The sequence below is a fragment of the Strongylocentrotus purpuratus genome, unplaced genomic scaffold (assembly GCF_000002235.5).
Source record: "Strongylocentrotus purpuratus isolate Spur 01 unplaced genomic scaffold, Spur_5.0 spur5_scaffold_9, whole genome shotgun sequence".
Taxonomy (NCBI): Eukaryota; Metazoa; Echinodermata; class Echinoidea; order Camarodonta; family Strongylocentrotidae; genus Strongylocentrotus; species Strongylocentrotus purpuratus.
In genome coordinates this window covers 27,722,863-27,745,488 of record NW_022145615.1, presented here as the reverse complement: position 1 = coordinate 27,745,488, position 22,626 = coordinate 27,722,863, and the positions used below count along the sequence as shown (strand labels likewise).

The following is a 22,626-nucleotide window of genomic DNA, read 5'->3' as shown; positions in this document are numbered from 1 at the left end:
CTGCTCTTGTAGTTGGATGATCTGATCCTCCTGGGCAGAGACCTGGTTAGACAGCTCAAGAATGACCATCATCCTGGAACCCTCACCACCCATCTGGTTTGATGATGGCTCCATCCCGCTAGATCTACTGTTGGCTCGATCAAGACGTTCTGTTTGAAACAAGTATGAAGGAAGACATAGAAACACAATATTCTCAGATTAATACAATCTAAAATACAATAGTAGAATAGATAAAGCGTATTAAGAACAAAAATTAGTTCTACATTTACATTCATAAGTTATTATGAAATAAATAGATATTCATATACTGATGTACATCTATCATCAAATGTATGATAATTCTAACTCACATTATAACTCACATCAGAAGCATTTAATCAATAAATTCTTTCATTGATTAATTTTGAAATGCATTTCCACCATACTTTGCAAACATCCAAAAGAAAGTGAGAGAGATAATGGAGAGTTTACATGTACCGGTATACAGTGTGAGTCCAAAAAAGTTTACACCTAAAAAATTGCTAATTATTTTAAAAATCATCTATGAATAGTAAATTATTATACATCTTATGAAAGAGTGTTTTATCCCAAATCATTTGGTATCATTTTTGAGTGGTATGTGTTCAAGCTTGGATGAATAGGAACCATTGTTTGCGAGAGTGCAAAATTTGATTTGCTCCAAATTTGCTTGTGTGATGTTTGAATAAAAAAATTGGGATTTGGGTATCACTTCGGTCTTTGCAAATCCAAATAACATCCCTAACAAAATTGATCATGCCACATATCAAATATTGAATATCAATTATCAACGAACATTTGTGGGCGTGTGTTTTGTTTTTTATAACTTTGCTTCTGCATAAAGCATACATTCGATTCATTCTGTCACTCTGCTAATCCCAACATAATACATGCTTTAGGCATCACTTTGGCGCAAGTCGATTTTTGCACTCTCGCAAACAACGCCTCATGTTCATCCAAGCGTGAACACATACCAAACAAAAATGATACCAAATGATTTGGGATAAAACCTTCTTTCATAAAATGTATAATAATTTACTGTTCATAGATGATTTTTAAAATAATTAGCAAGTTTCTAGGTGTAAACTTTTTTTTGACTCACATGGTATAGGGGAACATGATCTCCTCGTCACAATTGTGATTACAGTGGTTTAGGCATGTAACTAGATGGAAGCATAGCTTGGAAGGGAGGAAGTGATGGGAGAAGAAAGAGGGGCAGACCAACTAGGACATGGAATGATATGAAGCTGACTTTGAGCAGTTAACTAGAACAGCTGAAGACTGAAAGATAGGTAGAACCTGTGTCTCAAGGTCCACTTCATTGTTGCCCAAACGGCCACCAAGCTATGGGACAAAGATACATATATAGATCGATAGACGGAAAGATAGATAGATAGACAGAAAGATGGATAGATAGATAGTAGTAGTAGTAGCTGTCTGTTGCAAAGCAACAATGACCGCCTTCACTTTCATGAAGGCTGCTTGCAAAGGTGGGTAAGTACCGGTAGCTCTTGCAAGTCACTAACGGCACTCTCTCTGGGAACTGGTGGCAATTTCACACACCGGCAAGGACAAGCCAGGACGGGTGTGAACCACTAGACCCTGCAGTGACTAGTCGAAGGATGTCGGGAGTTCTTTATCGTCAATCGACCTCAATGCAGCCACGGTGGCATGGTTTTCTGTTAGGGTTTGCTCCTTTAGCCTTAGATTCAAAAGAGAACCTGAACCTCAAGGCAGCGGTTACAATTATGAATGGCAATAACAATTAACATTTATAAAGAGATAGATATATAGATAGATAGATAGATAGATAGATAGATAGATAGATAGATAGATATATACATACAAACATACATACATACACAACAAAGAAATATGAATCAGAATGGTTCAAAGATGCCATTGTCTGACCTGTAAGTTTAAGGTTCTCTTCTTCCATCTGTTTAATCTGGTCTTTGAGGCTGTACAGTTTGAGAGAGCTCTCTTGTTTAGCTTCTGTCACCTGAGTGTTTGCTGCCCTCAACTTTTTACGAAACTTGGAACGCTGGGGATGTAAATAACAGTGAAATGTGAAAAATAATCATAGTGAAAGGCAATCTTTTTCTAGATAAATGATATACAAATTTCACATGCAAAATAACTGCAAAATATTTGTCCTAAGAGATCAACGCTTCAAAGAAAGTCAATGTAAGTCAATATCACATTTAAAAATCATTTTATTTTTTGTGACGGCACAAAGTTATTTGAATAAAATGTTTATCTTAATCCCCCTAAACCATCCTTTGCATTACTTCTTGACCTGCTTCAAATCAAGAAGCACTGTTGTTGAAGCAAAATATGTTTGGGTTGAACTGAAGAAAAAAAAACATGATGTGTCCATTTTACAATTCACCAATGTTTCTGTAATCTCACCCAAGTGAATTTACGGTGGAGGTCATCTAGTATATTTTGCCACACTTTCATGTTGTATATGAAAATTAAAGGATGTGGTTATTCCTCTGAAAAACCTTTCCTAAAATTCTTGTAGAAGTTAAAAGGTCACTTACCATGCTAGCCATCTGCTCCTCTAATAACTTGATATGCATCTCCAACTTCTCAACTTGCTAAATTGGAATGGTAAAAAAACCGGATATGAACATCTAGGTTAATATATGTGCTCCAGGTATATGTGCTCTGAGTCTAGTTTCTAACACTAGTCAAATATACAAAATAACACCAAACCCCAAAGCTGACATAAGGCATAATCATAACCCAGGCTTTAACATCTCTCTTTGATGAAAAAGGGTCTGAGCAAATTTCTGATCATGAAACAGAGTGCCGAGGTCTCACCCACATTAAAAACAGTGTGTCAAAACATTTAGGAAAAGGACATTTGTCTTTCTTCTTGAAATTTAAAGCTGGTTCACGAAATGTAAACTATATTATCTGAGGACACTGCATGCATCAAGATTAAACAAAAGGGGAAAAGGAAAAAAGTCTCAATAAATTGTACATGTATCTATGATGACAAGTTCTTAAAACCTGATGACACCAAAAAGACATGGGGTAAATTTTTCCCTTTCCTACTTGCACATATATCTGTTAAGGCATCTTTTAACAGTGTTAAATCTGAGATGCACAGCCTTACATGATATCCGTGTCTGTGATATGGTGTAATATTAAAGCCCTAAAGAAATCGCGCTTCAAAATGATCAGGAAGTGCCTCAAAAAAGTAAAAGTCTTTGAGTGACCGGTTTTACCATACTCCTTTTCCCCAATAGACTGTAGTGTTATGAAAACCGTTTGCCACACACAAAATTTGGTTTCGATTTCCAATCATAAATATCTTGATAATCAGACAGGCGATCGGCTTGTAAAAATCATGGGGTTCCTGACTGACCAAAAGGTTTATAATTATCATTGCAGCATGAGCTAAATCCAGGATTTTGTTTCAGAATCTGAGACAAAATTACCGGATCCCTTTAATGAAATCATTTATCTTGTTATTGTCCATCACATACCTGGTCGCTAGTGGTCAACTCCTCCTCTAGCTGTCTGTTGACCTCTGGCCCTGAGTTGGCTTGAAGGGACTCTACCTGCTGCTGAAGGTCACTCACGGTGTCGGTCAACTCAAAGTTGACTCCCTCCACTTCCGCAAGCTACAGAGGGAATGATTAACATTAAAATCATTGATAATAATTATTTAAAGTTATTGGCCCTCTATGAACCATAAACCCACGAATTTAAAAGAATTTTGTAATGGGTGCTATTTTCACAGAATGAAACATTGTAGCAAAGCAGACATGTTTTGTTGGAAATTTCCATAATTTATGAGGTTTTCATAGCAGTGTGATGATCATCTACCTTGCAATAACTTCTTCATTTAAAATGAAGGAAAACAGATGCATCCATTCTACATGAACCTTTGATTTTTTTACCGCCTTAAAACAACAATACCCACACCCCTTATCATTAACCAAGGCCCACAAAAGTGTTAATATGGATTCAGTGTAGGATGAAATGTTTGCTCCTCCTAAGGCTGAGGCTAATGGTTCATAGTAGCACAAAGCATGTTAGTCTACAGGAACATCTACTACAATTTACTACAAACCAATAAATCAAATCAAATCAAATCAAATTTAAACCCAGCACCTGGTTTAGGATTTTGTTCAAAATCAGGTTTAACAGAGGAAGTTTGTCCAACGTCAAAGGTTCCATTTTGCTAATCATGATTTTAGACCAAAGGTCAGATTTAACTGAGTTAGTACAACATGGAACCAAGAGTTAAAATGACAAATAGTACAGTCGTATGAAGATTAAAACCGACCTGTTTTTCTAGAATATTGGCTTTGTCCACTGCTTCCTCTATTTTGATCTCTGATGCGTTCAATAATTCTTTATATTCTGAGACCTGCTGACCCAGTAGATCCACCTGTAATGTAATACAAACAGAAATCACACAACTGAAATGGAGGCACACGTAAATGGTTATGCAATGCAGAACAGGAGTTGTATGTAGATTTTACAAACCACTGCTATCTATGCCATCAATTTAGAAGTAGATGTCACAAAAGAATAAATCATTAGGCATGATTCTGAAGCATGGTTCAGTTTATTTCCTGTTCATTTGTTTGAAATTGAATACAACAAGGACTGCTTCTTCTACTTCTTCTGTTGAAATACAGGCCACCATGCTGTTGGTGTATCTTCGTACTTTGAGGTCATGCAGATATATATATGTACAGTGCTGTGGAAGATCTAAGCTATGTGCGGTTAAAAAGAACAGGCGCAATCCTAGCGCAACTGTGTTTTCTGCACCTCAGGCTTCATGAAATAACAAACAACAATTCAAGAGGAAAAGATAAGTATTTCTACAGACTTGTTCAGATATCACAAAAAAGCTGTCACGTTTTTTTAACATGTAAATGAATGGCAACTGCACTCAACAATGAACTTCTGCGTTTTCAATGGGCTCTGTGTTATATAAGATACAGAATTGTGAAGCGTATTAAATTGTAGGTCATCACAACCAAAAAAAAACGCTGCGGATTTGCAGGGTCATATCTGAATGAGCCCTATAAGACTAAACAAAACTCTGCTTTTAGATTTAAGCTTGAGTGAAGCTGAAACATATGGTACTGAAAGAATTAGTAGATTTCTTTGGTACAAACACTCTTAAAAGAACACTGACTTTCTCCAGCAGGTGAAATGTACAATTACCTACATACAGTACATGTAAGGCAAGCTTTTCTTCATTTCCACCAATCTCTACAAAATTCATAGTTTAAACTAACAAGAAAGATTTTATCCTACCACGACCATCAGAAATCAATGTGTAGAATATACCTTGGTTTTACTGGAGTTGAGATTCTCCACAATGCAGCCATCTGAGTTTGATCTTGTCCATCTGAGAAAGAAAAAAAAAAAATTCTGTTTTTCAATTTGATACAACATTATTCTTTTTTAACCCACATATCTTTGGAGTTTGTAATATGTAAAATATAATGTCAGTATTCAAAGGATTACTTGAGATGCTGTTGCAACCAAAACCATACTCCTTCAATTTGCCTATGGTACAGTCTGATATTTCAGAAGAAAAAGAGGACACAATTTTGCTAAGTTAAAACTACATGTTCACACCTACCATACAAGATACATAAACGAAAGGTGAAACAAAAATTGTAAGGATGAAAATAAAAAACAATTAAAAAAAAAATTAAAAAAGGCAAATCTTTTTAAATAAACATTTTCCAAATGATATGGAATAATCTTTTCTGTAGGTGTGGTTCTTCTTCTTCCATTTTGAGTACATACAGTACCTCTTTACAGAATATTATCTTTCCTTCCTGGGGTGTGTGCAGGTGGACCACTACACCAGGGTTTCTCCCTATTCTTATACGAAAAGTGCAGTGGGTTTTTAACGTGCAAAGGTAGTGACTCTTCTCTACACAGGGCCTCCATTTAACGTCCTATCCGGAGTGTTTTTCACTTAACATAGCCTGCTTCTATGAACAAGGGGAGGAGCATTGTTAACACACAACGCAGGTGGGATTCAAACCCGGGATCTTTGGTTCGACAGGCAGACGCTTTACCGACTGAGCCAACTCACCTCCTCCTTGGTTGCCTTTATTTTCAGCGCAACTTTTTGCAAAGTTTGAGTATGGAAGAACAAACAAAGCTTATCACTTACACAGGTCTGGATTCATTAGGATCCTGCTCCCCCTGCTCCTTGATAAGGGCAACCTTCTTCACACCGGTGGTACTAGCCCCGTGCCCCATGGTAACTAAGATGCTCAGAGATTAAATATCATTAACGGCAGTGTCAAAGCCTCTTCTTAGTCTCCATGTAGTGTAGGTAAGTTTGAGAACTTTGGTGTAAGACATCATCTAGAGGGGGTGATAAAGAAAAGTACTGATATAAATTCACATTCATATATCATTTTACATTTTAAAATTCACCAATATATTTGATGTTTGACAACAATTTTTTTTGTTTTTCTTTATAGCATATATATGAAATTTAAATCTATTTTCTTTCCAACCATCAGAAAAAACAAAGGCAAATTTTTGCCTGATTCTCTTGAAAATCGGCTAGTTACCTTTTCTTCAGTTGCAGCGCATACCAATCTAACATCAAATTTTGACATGTCGATATCGACAGAATTCTTTTGATTTTTTTTCTAGTCGCACCCATTACTAATAGTTTAAAGTTTGGTACTTATTGATATAAATACATTTGTGTAGAATATGAGAAATACTGGATCAAATATCGCATTCCTTAATTTAATTTGTCTGCAAACTTTGGACACCCCACCATACAATATACAGGTGACTTTGATGTGAGCGGAAGTCAATTCACAGTAAAGGTCACAATTTTTACACCTCGCTAAGAGTCTAGCTAAGGATGGTAACCGTTAGTGATAGGGTTATCATTATCATGCAAATAACCATATAAACATTGTTAGCTCAATCGGTAAGAACAGTGTAATAAAACGTTGTAGTAATGGGTTTGAATCTAAGTATTTATTCAGTTCCATTTTTTGCCTCTATAAGTAGTGAGGCAAAGCAAAAAATAATCAAAGTCTAATTCATTGTAATTGTCTGTGAGGTTGGCACAGCAAGCTAGACTCTTTGCGAGCCATAAAATTGTGACCTTTGGCTTTACATGTTTACTGTGAATAAGATGATAGATAGATAAATGGATTTTATTAACATCTTCGTGTCTGGCAGTTAAAAACTGAAATGAACATTCAACATGAATTACAAAACAAATTTACAAAGAACATTCACATAATAATATGAGATACAAATAGGTCACTTCCGCAATGCACTCAAATGCAGTCGAATGGAAATACCATAGAGCTTTCACACTCGCCCGCCGAGGGACACTGCACTCAAATAGCCAGGGCGCGGACCGCATACATCAGCCGCCGCTACACTGGGCAAGCTATAATGCTCGTCCAGCCCAGCAAAGACTAATGCACGCTGCAATCCGCACCCCGAACACCAAAACACAGCAATCCTCGGCAGGCAAATGCGATCATTCATCTCCAGGCACTACACAAACACTTGCATATAATCTGAATACATTAGAGAATGGTATTGCTTAAAACATTAAAAATACAAATCTGTGGGTATTTTTTTTATAGACAAAAAGGTAAAAAGTGTATAGTTCATATTAATTAGGGGATAAATACATTGTATTCTTCATTTCAATGTGCTGTTTATTGCACAAATATTTCTTATTTCTTACTTCCAATAGAGAATATGAATATTAAGATATATAAAAATACAAAATTGTGCAAAAATAATCGTTGTCAAATTTTTCACAACGTGAAAAATAATGCGTTGGAGCAAAGTAACTGAATAATTGTCACTGTTTACATTCTTTACCCAGTTCAACTCAATGTGTTGTATATTGCACAAATTGTAATTTCTAATGAATACAAATTAAAGCCCCTGTAAATGCACCAAGAGCTCCAAGAGAAACTTGAATATTGAGTTGTGAAAAATACAAACTTATGCTAAAAAAAGTTGTGTCTTTTGTCATAACGGGTTAAAAAGTAGGGCATTGGAGTGCATTGGAGCAAAGTAACTTGGGTAATTCCAATTTACATTCTTTACCCAGTTCATAGCCGATATACAAATATGGGAATAATATTCTCCAGGCCAATGTATTTGAATACTGTATTGCATAATGATACAAATTATTAATAATATCATATATATATATATATATATATATATATATATATCAGTTAAAACCCAGAATACAAAAAGTGACCTCTGACTGGCACTTCCGTGATTGTGCTGCTTCCGTATAATGCGCTGTATGAGTGTTATTCAGCGCATTATACGGAAGCAGCACATTTACGAAGTGCCAGTCAGAGGTCATCACCATTGTGTAGAGATCGTGAATTCACACGGTACACATGAAAAGGGAGCTGAGCTGTATCGGTCTGGTAAGAAAATTGCTTTTATTTTATTATATTTACCTCTGATTTTTAAATTCAGGAGGTAATTAGGACTACAATTACAAAAAAATTTATCAAAGCCACTGTCCAATATTGGTCGGGTGCGGGAAAGTATGATTTTGGACACATTTCAGTTGTTGTTTACCTACCTCTTTGTGGGACCCTATGGGTGCCGTTTAAGGCTCCCTCAAATAATATCATAAAAAACATTTCGAGGGAGCCCTTAAGGCTAGTCTAGGGTAGCGCGCCCAGTATTCGGTCCATTCCCAGTATTCGGTCAGACAGCCGTTTCAACAGCTGTAACAATTTAAAAAATAATTTATGAGCCACGAAACTTCCACAAATCAGGCAGCTGAACAACTTTTCTTAACTCTCAAAATTAAATCAGATTTAGGGCCCCGGAAAGATCTCCAACTTGGCTCGAAATTGGTCAGAGTCGCACAACTTTCTGCACTTCCGCGTTCTCTTAGCACATGCGCTAACATGCATAGCCATATAACTCTATTGCGAAAAAACTACTTGTGCTGTCGCAATGAATTTAGTATGTGTGGGAAGAGAATCACTTCCCTGTTCACTCCATCGCAGCGAATTTGCAAATGACAAATGACTTGCCGATGTGCAAGAGGTATTTATACGATACCCTTGCCATGCGGTATCGCTCGGCCAATACATTTTTTTTTAACTTACTGATGTTAAAAAGAATAATTTAAAAATTCAAATTGTAAGTCTAGTGTCAAACTTTGCTTACAGCTGCATCGACATGATTGTGTACAGTCTATGCAATATTGTGTGGTGTGTGTGTTTGTGTATGGGTCTAAAAATACCCGCCTCACAGCAAGCATGCAGTGCTAGAGGTCAATACGCATTGGCATTGACTCTCTATGCTTTGCTGGAGTGCGCTCGGCCAGTATTCGGTCAACGCATTGACATTCAGTGCTTTATCGCGCAATTGTGTGAAAATAGTGCGCAAATACGCTACGCTTCTTGGCAACGGAGATACATGTACATGTACCACGCACAAATCGCGTGACCGAATTCTATTCGGCGCGACCGAATTCTGGGCAGAAAAATGCTCCGTCTAGCGTCTTCTTTAGAAGTATTTTGCTTATCATTATTCTATAGACTAGATCTAACTTAGACTAGACCTTAGACTAGATCTATTCTAAGTGACTATAAAATCCTGTTAGAGGAATAGAGTCTAGATCTAAATTTCTTTTCTTTTGATGGGTAGATTGCCAAATAAAAGAGGTAAGAATTCAAAATATTAGCGATTTCCCTTTAAGTGACCGAATACTGGGCACTCTCCCCTAGATCTAGATCTAATTTAAAAATAAAATTTAATTTAGAGTCTATTAAAAATAGAAAATGAGATTGGAAAACAAAAAATTTTACCAAGAAATTAAGAGAAAGAGAGAAAAATTCAGATACGACGAAACTGGCAACAATTATAGTGAAATTTGACTAATTTCCATTAGTCTATAGCAATATCTAAAGTTCTAAAAGAAGAAACGAAGGAAGAAGACAATTTGGTCATAGATCTAAATAGAGTCTAGATCTAGTTCTACAATTACAATTTTACAAACGCAAACATTAACGTATCGGACCATTGTGTGAGTCTAGCTTTATTCGTTACACGATTCTGGATCATCACCCTCTATTTCTGGCTTGATCTATACCCTGGTATCAGCAAAATAGTGATATCTATGACAAGGACACAAACATACCTTAAATTCTCCGTTAAATGACACAAACATCCGACATAGCAACCAAATAAGCGTCTTACCATTCCGGTCGCCGAACGACAAAATTAGGAATGCTGTGCTTTTATTGGACAAAGATGGCGCACTTCAAATTTATGCAGAGATCGAGAGGGTACTGATCGAGAGTATTTTCAATTCACGTGAGTGGAGGACGTGTACTACTACCCTCGATGTATTATGTTTAGCCCCACTGCACTACTTATAGCTACTTGCGCCCTCTATATAGCAAACAATGCCTAATCGGTGCCTGTTGGTCCCCATAAACCCCCTTTTCTTGTGTTAATTGAGAACTGAATTGATGAGATAACTACTTGTCAGTGACCCTGCAGGGAGGTCTAATCCCCCTGGCCAAACAATAGTGCAGAGGGGCTCTAAATATGAATGAAGGATAGGCCTTTCGATCCATGTTCTGCCTGGGCTGGGGAAGCTTACATTTACCTTTGTCACAGAAGAGACATCGGGTATATAAAGGGTGCCCTAATTTGTGTCGGTTAGCTAAAAACCTAAAAAGGATTAGGTAAAAGTGATCGTCAGAGTTTCAACTCTTTTTTTGATTACCCTACCCCCACCCCCCCCCAAAAAAAAGATAAAATAGAAAATAAAAGTTAACTAATTTTGCGAACTGCCGACAAGCTTTAAAACTGAAAGGTATGTGAAGAAAATTATAAAGAGGCCATCAATGGCCATTGGAATTACATTACAATTAGTTAAAGACTGCTAGGGGTAAATAGTCATATTGTTTCATAAAATAAGTATTAGGCAGTAGTGTTTATCTAGACCCGAATGGCATTAATCAAATACCCCTCCCCAAGATTAACTCAAACGAAGAAGCAGGGGTTATATTCTTTTTTAATTTTTATATGTATTTCATTTAAAATAAAAACAATACAATTAATTCTTCAAAATACAATTATTTGTTATCATAAATTTATAAATAGTTAATGTACAATACATAAGTTACGATCGAAAAAATGAATGAAATCAGTTACTAGTATAATATAAAAATTAAAAAATAAAACCCCCTCCCTTACTACCTAATCCCAAACAAAACCACTACCGTCTGCAACTCACTCATCCTCACACATGCACACTCACATGTACACACCACAATAACATAAAGTCACAGACAAGAGCACCCTCAAACACCCCCCAACAACCCCCCCCCCCCCCCCGCACAAACATACACATACAAACACCAAATGCACAGCAAGGTACTGGTTGCCTGCTCACATACATAGTCACATTTTTTGTAATGCAATGAAAACCTGCCTACCTTGATTGCTAGTTACTTTTCGTCTTCTGTAAAATCCGTAATAATTTTTCTGTATTTTAACACTGGAAGGTAAATGACCTTCTGCCCTTGATTTTGAATTTTTTTTCAACACAGTTATAATAGTATTCACACACTTAATTAATTCTATTCGAGATACCCGACAATCCTAAAATTACATCTTTCCACTCCGTGTCCCTTAATTCAACTAAATCGAAGTGATCATTAATAAATTGCCATAATCGTTTGACCTTCACACAATTTAGTGTCTCTGGATCTTTTTGGTAAAATTAGCAAAAATTATCCTGAATAAAACTGATTTCCATTAGTTGTTCATTTGTGTGTATAATAACATTTCTTTATCCGAATATTTGTAGAATATACCCAATTAACCCTCCACTCCGCGCACTCAAGCACGCACATACAAACACACGTACCTACCACATGTACACACCAAGAAGAAGAAGAATTAAGAAGAAGATTGGATTTCACGACATCATATTATCCTCTTTTTTTTAATCATTAGATTTGGGAAGTGAAAGTGAAAGAGAGTTTCCTACCAATGAAGTTATACACACTTTGTAAAAAAAGGAAATGAAAAATTACAAAAGTATGGACGTTTATATTTCCATTTCCTCGTCAGTATCCTCATCAGGCTTGTAAGCTGGATCCGTACATGCTATCTTCCTCTTTGCACCAGTATCCTCATCAGGCGTGTAAGCTGGATCCTTCCATGCTATCTTCCTCTTTGCACCAGTCTTAGTCCCACCAGCGGCCTCTGCTCCCTCACCTACAATCCCCCAAAATAGAAATAGCGGTAAACTGAAGGAGAAGTCCACCATGGCATTAAGTTGGTTTTAATAGAAGCAGGCAAATGACAGGAACAGGTTAGTGAAAGTTTGAGCAAATTCCGATTGAAAATAGGAAAGTTATGTACTTTTGAAGTTGCGATCAATCAAACCCGAATTGACAACTATGTGACATATCTTGAAGGTGCCTTCCCATTATGATCTGTACTAAAAAATAAAAAATAAATCCTCTAGAAGTTCGTTTTGCTAAACTATTCACAATAAGATAAATTAGCTGTTACATTCCCTGATTCCCCATATAGCCACCACATTGTGCAATCGATGGTGCGTAGCCTATGTACTCCTTTTTACTGCAGTGTTAGGATGATGGCGACAAATCGCCTTTTTTGTGATAGTCGAAAGATTTGGTTGTCTCATAAAGCTTGCGCGAGAGGAATAGAAAGTTGTGAATATGATAACCTGGTGTGCCGCAACGAGAGTTCGGGAGGGATACAGGTTTTTTCATTTCCATGAGTATTTCCTCGTCTGACCGGAAAGGAATGTTCAACCTCTCGAATCCTGGAGACAAAAAGCAAAAATATCTTTAACGGTTTAATTCTACTGCAGTTTTTTTACTTTTCTGCAACGTTTCAACAAACGTTTCAACAAAAACAGCTGTACATACTTTGGCAACGACTTCAAATATTTGATCGGCAAATAATTATTCATAGTTTCATTTGCAAGAGAACCGTATTTAAACATATGTCTGCCAGTCAAGTGTTTTGATATTTTTCTCCCATGTTGAGAATTTATTTACCTCTAAATTACACACAATTCAAATCATGCACTTTTTGTTATTCTTGTCAGAAAATATATACAGGATAATGACTCCCTCTACTCTTTTTCGAGTTTTGTTTGGAAAAATATTTCTGCAAATTGGTCTGGCCTCTGTTCCCCTTTTACATAATACTTTACAGTGATTTTACGTCATAGCCTCCGATTAAGCATTATTCATTCAACAACAAAAAAGAGGGAATACCTTATTGCAAGTTAAATAATATCATATTGAAGTCTGAATGTTGATTCATTATTTTTTAAAGAGTTCTGTCACATCTTTACCGGTGTTGACAATTATGAAATGTATGGTTGACCTTATCTTTGAGCTCAGTACATTTTGATCATCACTATGTTGTTGTTTCCGTTATAAATTAACATACTAAAATTTTTAATCTACGAACCTGCTTTGATTACATCATTACAGTCCGGCATTTCACTCTGTAGAAAGATCTTTCTCAGTTGCAGAGCACTTTCACTCTTCCGTCCATGTCTCATAACATACTTGGTGATGAGTATGCTGAATGCGCCATGTTGATTCATGGTGAGATTGGCCCCTATCGCTGCGGCATTGCCCTCGGCTTTGGTGAATCCCAGGTACACGCTAAAGTCATCTGCACGGATATTCCCAGGATTAATCAGTTTTGACAATCTCTGCACAACTTTGTCTGTCAAAATGTCTGCCATCACAATTTGCGAAGCTCTAACGCTACTAAAAGAAATATACATAATATAATAACATTACGATTTAAATAAACGAATGAATGGATACATTTTCACTCTAACATACTCTTATGTTTAGAACACAAATTAGGTAGGGCCTGGAATCCAGATGATTCTTAAGGGCGGCGATTGCGCAATCGAGGGAATGCTTTTGAATAAATGAATTCATGTAGATCAAGCAATCAATAAAGACTTTCATAGAAATGATATAATACTAAATAGTTCGTGTTGTTTATGAACTGATGATGTTTGGGGCAAACTGAATATTGATATATTTTACTATTTAACATTATACTAGGCAGTTGATCCCCCCCCCCCAAAAAAAAAAAAAAAAAAAAAAATCAAACGTGGTTTATTTCTAATTCGAAACCAATGACTTACAAATGTTGCAAAAATGAAATGAATTTCCGGGTTTTTTCTCTTATTTGTGCCCATTATGCCAGAGGCGGCACTCCAAGTGGGGCTGGGAGGGGGGGGGGTAAAGGCGGCCCTCCCGCGGGGGCAAGGGGGGGCACAGTGCCCCCCACTTTTTCAAGCACCGAAAAGTGCCCCTTTTTACATAGGAAAATTACCCCTTTAACTTTTTAAGAAATGCCCCTTTTTACATAGGAATAGTGCCCCTTTTACTTTGACAAGTGCCCCTATTAGTTTGTAAGACTAAGCCTTCCCCTTTTCAGCTCTGATAAGGGCCCCTTATATTTGGACACGTGCCCCTTTTCCTTAGACAAGTTCCCATTTTCCTTTGCAATAAGTGTCCATTTTCCATTCTCATAAGTGCCCTTTTTAATCTATAGTAGGTGCGCCAAGTTAGGTACGAGAAGTGCCTCTTTTCACTTTTGATAAGTCCCCCCTTCACCTCTGATAATTTTCATATTTAATCTGAGAGGTACGTGCCTCTTTTACTTTGACAAGTGCCCCTTTTCCTGTGTGAGAAGTGCCCCTTCCCCTTTTAATAACTACCCCCATTTTAACTCGGATAAGCGCACCTTATATTTGCACATGTGCCCTTTCTCTTTCTGATATAAAGTGCCCCTTTTCCTAATGATAAGTGCGCCATTAGAAAAAAGAGCCACTTCCCCTTCGCAAAAGTGCCCCTTCTCTGGTAAATTACCCTTTTCAGGTACGAGAATTTACTCCTTTTCACTTCAGATAAGTGCCCCCTTCACCTCCGATAAATGCCCCTTTAAAATCTGATCGGTGCCCATTTCTTTTAACTGATGCACATTTTCCTCTATTACACGTACCGCTTTTTCATTCACATAAGTGTCCCTTTTTATATCTGGTCATTGCCCCCTTTCAGGTGTGCCTCTTTTCACCTCTGAAAACATCCCTTTTAACAATATATAATAATATCTTATAAGTGCCCCTATCAAAATCCAATGGGGGCCCCTTTTCCCGTCGACAAATGCCTATTTCCTATTCTCATGACTGACTTTTTTTTTTCATTCCTGACGAGTGCCTCTTTTTGAGGATGTATGATGTGCCCCATTTTCACCTCTGGTAATTACTCTTTGTACTTTGGCACATGCTCCTTTTCTTTTCTGATCAGTGTCCCCTTTTCCTCTCATCATTAAACGCGCCCTAGCTAATTTCAAGCGACTAACAGCAACTTCCCCCAAAGCTTGCTCGCTACGCTCGCATGCATCCATAGGTGATATACTTATGTCACTTATCAAAGGCCTTTTCAGTCTTCCGTGATGAGAATGTTCTTATAAACCCATTAGGATTGGGGTTTTCTTTTTTATAAGATGTAATTTTTCGCATTGCGATCTCACACATCTTAACATTTTTCCTAGCTCGCTTCGGTCGCTCGCAAACAATTTTTTAGACAATCAAGCCGAACTGCAAAGCATAATGCTTAAGCAATATGTTGTATGGTGTATAAAGTGAAACAAATATTGAAATCATCCCTGATAATTGTAATCACATTGAAGGGGTGTATACTAATGTCTAAACAATTGTATATTTTCGCTTGAGATTTCCCTTTGTAGATGCCCTTTTTCTCCAGAAAGTGCCCTTTTTTCTTGGTGTCCCCAACTTTGAACTTCGCTCGGCCACCGTGTGGGGGGGGGGGGGGGGGGCACTGTGCCACCCACTTTTTCAGGTACCCACAAAAAGCCCCTTTTTACATAGGACAAATGCCCTTTTCTTTTCTAATAACTGTCCTTTTCCTCTCCTTTCATCTCTGGTGAGTACGTCTATTCAGGTGCGAGAAATTCCCCTATTCACCTTTGATATGTTTTCCCATTTTTACTTCGACACGTGCCCCCCCCCCCCTTTTTTTGTATGAGCCCCTTCCCCTTTTCAAAATGCCCCTTTTAATATCTGATAAATGCCCATATCAAACTTGATAGGTGCCCTTCTCCTCCAACAGATTCCCCATTTACTTTCTCACAAGTGCCTCTTTTCATTTATGTTGAGTCCCTTTTCAGTTTAATACTCATCAGGGTTTTTTTTTTCTGGTCTTCTTTATAAGATGTAATTTTTTGCACTGGGACCTCACAAATCTTTAATTTTTTACACCTAACTGCAAAGCATGCTGCTTATTTAAACAGTATCTTGTACCACGTAAAGAAAGAAACAAATATTGATATCATCCCTGGTAGTGTAATCACAATCATGACGATGTAAGAGTATCTACCAATGTTTAAAAATTATGTAGGTTTTGTTGATGTTTTCCTTTGTAGGTGCCCTTTTTTTCTTCCAGAAAGTGCCCTTTTTTGTTGCCACCTCCCTATTTTGGAAGGCGCTCCGCCGCCCCTGCATTATTCTACTTGGTGGTGATAAGGATTTTGTTCTGACCCCCACAAGTTTTTGGTCATTACGCCACTGCTAGGAACCTGGACATGGTAGGGATGCGATGTAGTGCGCGTACGGTTTCCTAATGTGAAGGGCAAGGCTACTGAAGTTCTAGGGTTGATTTCCCAAAAGCCTTTGCGATCATTTTCCAAGCTTACCAAGCTTTGAAATTTAAGTTCTTTGCATACATTTTTTTTTTTTTTTAACGTCAGTGATAAATTACTGGAATTTAACATAAAAGAGTAGTTTAGCCCATATACCATGGAGACGTCAATTCGACAAATATTGAAAACATACATTTTCCAACAATAAAATAACTCAAGGGAAGTCTCAATGCCATACTGCACCGCCCATAAAAACCACGATCGGATGACGGAATTTTTTCCATAATTGTAATACACTGTATTGGCAGATCTGAAAAGGTGACCGACACGGCTATTGAAGTTGCCTTCCTTTAATTTTTTTCAAAAGAACTTGGATTTCCAACATGATTGCCCTGTATTCAGCTATTGATGATAGCAAACACATCAAAGCAGCCACTCATGAATGGTTTACAACAAAGTGTATTGTGCTCTTACAATATGCTCTTGTAGAATCTTTAGCTATTATACTTTAGTGGGGAAAATCCCCTATTCACAATGTTGAAATAAAACAGATGTATAATGGCACACTGATAACACGTTTGTCGGGGCAAAGTACATTGAATATTAGTATATCAATACAAGTCAATGAGGCAATGAGCAATAATTCTAGATGTCATGCAGAGTTTGAATATTGTTTGAATACTGTTGAATATTGACTCTATTATAGGGAACATGGCGAAACACAAAGGCTTCAACCTTCACTCGGACATGCCCCAGTTGCTCTAAGTTCCAGCTTCCTTCCGTATCTGAATTAATTACTGTATACTCTATGTTGAAATAATTGTTACATATATCATGTATATATACATTGTGTTTTATATTGTGCTGTTGAGAAGGAAATAAATGTTAATAAATACAAATACAAAAGAAAAAAATACAGGAAGCAGAATCTGAATTAGTAGTAGTAGTAGTAGTAGTAGTAGCAGTAGTTGTTGTTTTTGTTGTTGTTGTTGTAGCAGTATTAGTAGTAGTAGTAGTATTAGTAGTAGTAGTAGTAGTAGAAGTAGCAGTAGTAGTAGTAGTAGTAGTAGTAGAAGTAGCAGTAGTAGTAGTAGTAGTAGTAGTAGTAGTAGTAGAAGTAGTAGTAGTAACACTGATAGTAGTGGTAGTAGTGATAGTAGTACTATAAGTAGTAACAGTAGCAGCAGTTGAAGTGGTAGGAGGAGGAGGAGGAGGAGGAGGAGGAGGGGGTGAGCCATTGCTAAATTAAAGATTCGGACGATGGACGGTATACATCTGTTCGGTACATATAGCATGTTCTCATCTGTATGGAATGCGTTGTCCGTACATTCATTCCCTAGTCGTTTTAAACGTGCGTAAATATATTTTGTTGGCTATTTTCTCTATATTTCCCTATATTTTATAGAATTTATTACAAAACAAGACTGTTTTCTTCTTCTAAAGAACGGAAAGTATGTTTTAAAATACATATATATACATTTAATAGGCTATATGATCTGGAATAGAAGATAGATGAAAAAATATGTATTCAGAGTTTTTTTTTTAAATATATTTTCTGTGGGTTTTTTTTCCCGCAAATAGTTCTACACTTTTTTATTTTGACTAGGGTAAGCGCTCTTCTAGTTGCCGGAAACTACCTACTTGCATGTTGAAAAACATTATCAATGCAAGCCAGTCTAATTAACTTTTAAAAGTAGGTTATGTATTCAACGCCCTACATTCCAATCATATTCAATGTTATTTTTATGTCACATTTTACGTCATCTTTTATCCTGGTGAAATATTTTTCGTTCCACGGTACCCCAATATCAACGGGGATTCAGCTCATTGTTCCCTTATTAGGCTAATCCGTTGCGTATGAAATAGCTGTTAAAGGTAAAGACCAGTATTGGAAACGCCCCAATTTCTAAAAATGAAATGGAAGCTCTTATTACCAATCATGTGAAAGAATATGTTTTGATTAATACATGATGATACAAATTTTGCCGGGAAACCGCCTACTAATTGATATATTTGGTAAATTAGTATATCTATTGGTGTGTGAGAGATATAGGGTAGTCCCATATACATCTTTCTGTGTATAGTGCTTGTAACTTTACGAAGAATGGGCCAAATTTCTTATCATTTTGATGATTCCAGAACCTTGCAGTACACACCAATACTTATATGCTAGATGATCAACCTTTTCTGATCGATTCCACAACGTTTCTTTCACATGCAATCGCATGACCATTACTGGTCTTTACCTTTAAACCTATACAGCAATACCAAATACAAATCTGCCGTGCTTAAATGATGATAATTAAGGTAAAGTTGAGTCCTGGTCAGGCTTTTGCATTGCGAAAAAAAATTGTGGAAGCAGTTCGAAAAGATTAGACATATGTAGCACATAAAATACCATGGGATTTGGAATCATTAAAATTATAAGAAATTGACTCGTTCAGGCTGTAAGTCACAGTCATACACTGTGTTTATACAAATGTGTATATGGGATTACACAAACACGTGGCATGAGTCTGATCCAACAACGTATACCTATTACTTGTCATATTTCGAATTATGAGGGCATTTGAATAGCCATCCTTTTCAAAGGACATTTTCTTTTCTATGATACTTTGGCAAGACATTGATCTACATTTGCCACACTCAACCCAGGTGATGTAAATGGGTACCTGGCAGGAATTAATTCCTTGAAATGCTAGAGCGCCGCAGTGGCTGCCTTGCTAAAGCCAGGGTAATAATCGGGGCAGCGCCAGGAGCGTCACAACGTGACGGACATGTGCGCTATATAAGAAGCCACCATTATTATTATTATTATTATTATTATTAAAAAAAGACTGAAAAAGCTTGCAAAAATACCCATTTCACCCCGTCTTAATTTTGGAAATGCTCTTTTGTTCAACTTACCTCAAAATCAGCTTGTACGATTATAAAAATTACAGAAGCCATCATATTAATTAATCAAAGCGGCTTGCAAGGAGGTCACAATCAATTAGACTTTTTGTTGTTGTTGCTTTGCCTCACTTTTCTAAAGGCAAACAAATGGGAAGAAATGATAACTGGGATTCGACCCCACTACTCATCTTATCTTGGATTATCTTCCCGGTTATCTTACCCAGAACTGACCGAGTGAGCCAACCATGGCCTCTGCTACAGACGGACTAATAATGAGAGTCTTTCTTTGATCACATCATACTTGATACTTGATGAGGTAATCCCTGAAGCAGCTTTTCCAAGCTATACTGGGATGGGATGTGTTGTGACAGCAGGTGAAGGTGCATAAAACAAAAGGGTGTACAATTACTTTATACAGTAAAACAGTGACGTGCAAGTAAAAAAAAAAATCATGCTGCTATATGATTTGCAGCATTCTGGAACCTACAGCAGGTTCCAACCCTCTGATGACAGGGAGGGCGGTCATCTGGAAAGCAGCAACTGTTGGGGCAGTAACTGCAGTGAATGGTAGTTGATTCAGATGCGAATGGTGCGGGGGTAAAATGAGTACTTGTAGGAGTCTATTGTTGCCTCAGGAACAGAGAGCTTGAGTGTGTGGTCTCTTCTGCTGATGTATGTAGCTTTGGTTATGAGGTGAGGAAGACAAATGTTGACTAGCTGGTGGTGTATTTTAAAGAGCATGGTGCTTTGTGCTAGAAGACGACGTGTGTGCAGTTTATCCCATCCCAGCTGGGAAACAAGCCCTGTAGTTGACGTGGATCTTCGGTAGTCGCGGAAGACAAAACGAGCAGCTGTTTTCTGTACCATTTCCAGACCTTCGGCAGCAACAGAAGTGTGGGGGTTCATTCAAGGCTTCAGCGCCATACTCTAGCTGCGGTCGAACCAGGGCTGTGTATGCTCTTGACTTTACATCCTTGGTGCACCGCCGCCACCTGATATCAGGGACTTTTAGATTCGCACGAAGACAATGTGGATTGCTACGGTCGACGTCCTTATATGCACTGCCTTAAAAGGACGTTACACGTATAATCTAAAAGTCCCTAATGTGTATGTTGATGAGGACATTCATTTGACGCGACAATGTTCATTATGTAATCACGCATCATCACAGACAAAAGAACTTTTACATTTTTTCAGATTCGTTTCGCTGGGCCAGGGCCCAGAGTGTAGTTTCAGGAAAAGTACCGTGATTTAAGACCAGTAAGAGGAGCAGTAAACCCCAAATTATGACATTTTGTGTGATATTAGATTGATTATTAAAGAATTGGACACTGGTGGACATACATCTGAACTTGCCAAACTTTAAAAAAAATAGATATTATTTACTATTCTATTACCTTCTATTGCTTGGAAATGGATAGGATAAGTTTTAATATGAAGTTAAAATCATTTTGTTACAGCAAAATTTACAGGTTTCTCTTGTAAACTACTTCTAATTTCCTATTGAAAACTTCATATACGTCAATATCCATATGTACGCCACAACTGCACATGCATTTCCGTGATTTTAAGCGATTCAGTTTCTTTTGCGCAGGCATTTTGTAGATTCTTCATATTCGTATTTTTTATATGGCTGACTGGCGGCGGTCTATCCTTTTGACAAGGCCTCGTGACTCTGGCTAAGCGGCTGAGATGAGTCTAGATACCCCGGGTGAACGCGCGACCGAGTGACGAATGTCACGAGGCCTTTTGCAATGTAGGTTTCACTGCTCCGCATGAATTATTCATAGATACATATTAGCATGCAAATACGCCTACTTTGGATTTATTGACCAATCAGAACGGCGATCTCCCAGTTGGCTTCGTTCGTGATTCGTTCCATGTAAAGGTCATGTGGTCTTAGCACGTACGTAATAGTTCATAGTAGGCATATAGGTCCATGTTCGCACTACGTAGAGTTTACTGTGTGTGTGTGTGTGTGTGTGATTGATACTATATGCTGACGTCGTGCGAGGATACGTTCGCTGATTGGACGCTCCATTTTCTGAAGCGAATTCCAGTCGGAAATAAAGGTTAACATAAGAAATCCAAAACCAGATTGATAAAGGCTACTTGTCTGGGCAATTCGCACTGGCGTTCACTGAGATTTTCGCGATTAGTCTCTTTTTAGTCGCTCGGCGTCTATCAGACATGTGGCAATTGTTTAAAGGCTAGCGGCGGTCGTGATGAGATCAAAACTTTGAAGCATGTTTGGAATGTCATTATGATACTTTTGACAGAGTCAGGTGCATGAATGTATTATAGAATGGATCAGTGTCCATTTGTAGTAGGTCCATGAGCCAACGATAGGTTGATAAAAGATGGGTTTGCATCATTATTTTAACCCAAACGATATCCCTAATGCCTAGCCGCGGCGGCCGTGGGGTCTAAATATATACGGCCATTAGCATTTATAGGGCAACCGCAACATTCCCACGGTCACATACGGTAGCATGCTGCAGTCGCATACTGCCTGGATTACATGTCGCTTGCGATTAGTCTACGGGGCCCGTATCCTGCCCGTATCCCCTTTTCCGTGCGGCCTCCGTGGGGAGGCAGGAGGCGGCCGTGAGATTTTCGTACGGATTCACGGGCTCCGCGGCAACTACGATTTAGTTTCGCGGGGAGTTAAACAAATTTGAAAAATCGAAAGCCCGTAGCCCGTAGACATGTCGTAGGTGGCATTGCACAATCCCCGCACGGGCATTGCGTGGAGGCCTCACGCTGATCGTGCAGCAAACGCATGATTTTTCAGTGAACATGGGTGCAACAGACGCCGAAAAACGGCACGGAGGCTGCACGGTCACCGCACCTTCTCCGCGCAACCTCTGCACGGAAGCTGTACGAGCTCCGTACGATTTCCGTGCGGAGGTTGCAGAGACTGCACGGGTGTTGCACTGAAATTGCACGATTTCCGTACAATCTCCGAGCAGCCTCAGTACG

At 38.0% G+C, this 22,626-nt stretch overlaps 1 protein-coding gene across 1 annotated transcript; it reads right to left on the bottom strand.

The window, feature by feature from the left end:
* Positions 1–1,339: 1,339 nt before the first annotated feature.
* Positions 1,340–10,299, bottom strand: LOC115920709. The gene is made up of 7 exons (XM_030977189.1): positions 10,196–10,299; positions 6,188–6,384; positions 5,344–5,404; positions 4,325–4,429; positions 3,519–3,656; positions 2,565–2,621; positions 1,340–2,062 (listed from the first exon to the last, which is right to left on the bottom strand). Exons 2-7 carry the CDS (start codon positions 6,274–6,276, stop codon positions 1,784–1,786), a joined length of 729 nt encoding a protein of 242 aa, XP_030833049.1. The 5' UTR covers positions 6,277–6,384; positions 10,196–10,299; the 3' UTR covers positions 1,340–1,783.
* Positions 10,300–22,626: the final 12,327 nt, after the last annotated feature.

What these genes read in the sequence shown, in the direction of transcription:
- LOC115920709 (XM_030977189.1), bottom strand. Translation starts at nt 6,276, where the DNA reads ATGGGGCACGGGGCTAGTACCACCGGTGTGAAGAAGGTTGCCCTTATC. An exon ending in CCAATATTCTAGAAAAACAG is followed by an intron (nt 3,657 to 4,324) that starts GTCGGTTTTAAT and finishes TTCCCTCTGTAG; the next exon opens with CTTGCGGAAGTGGAGGGAGT. An exon ending in AGTTGACCACTAGCGACCAG is followed by an intron (nt 2,622 to 3,518) that starts GTATGTGATGGA and finishes ATTCCAATTTAG; the next exon opens with CAAGTTGAGAAGTTGGAGAT.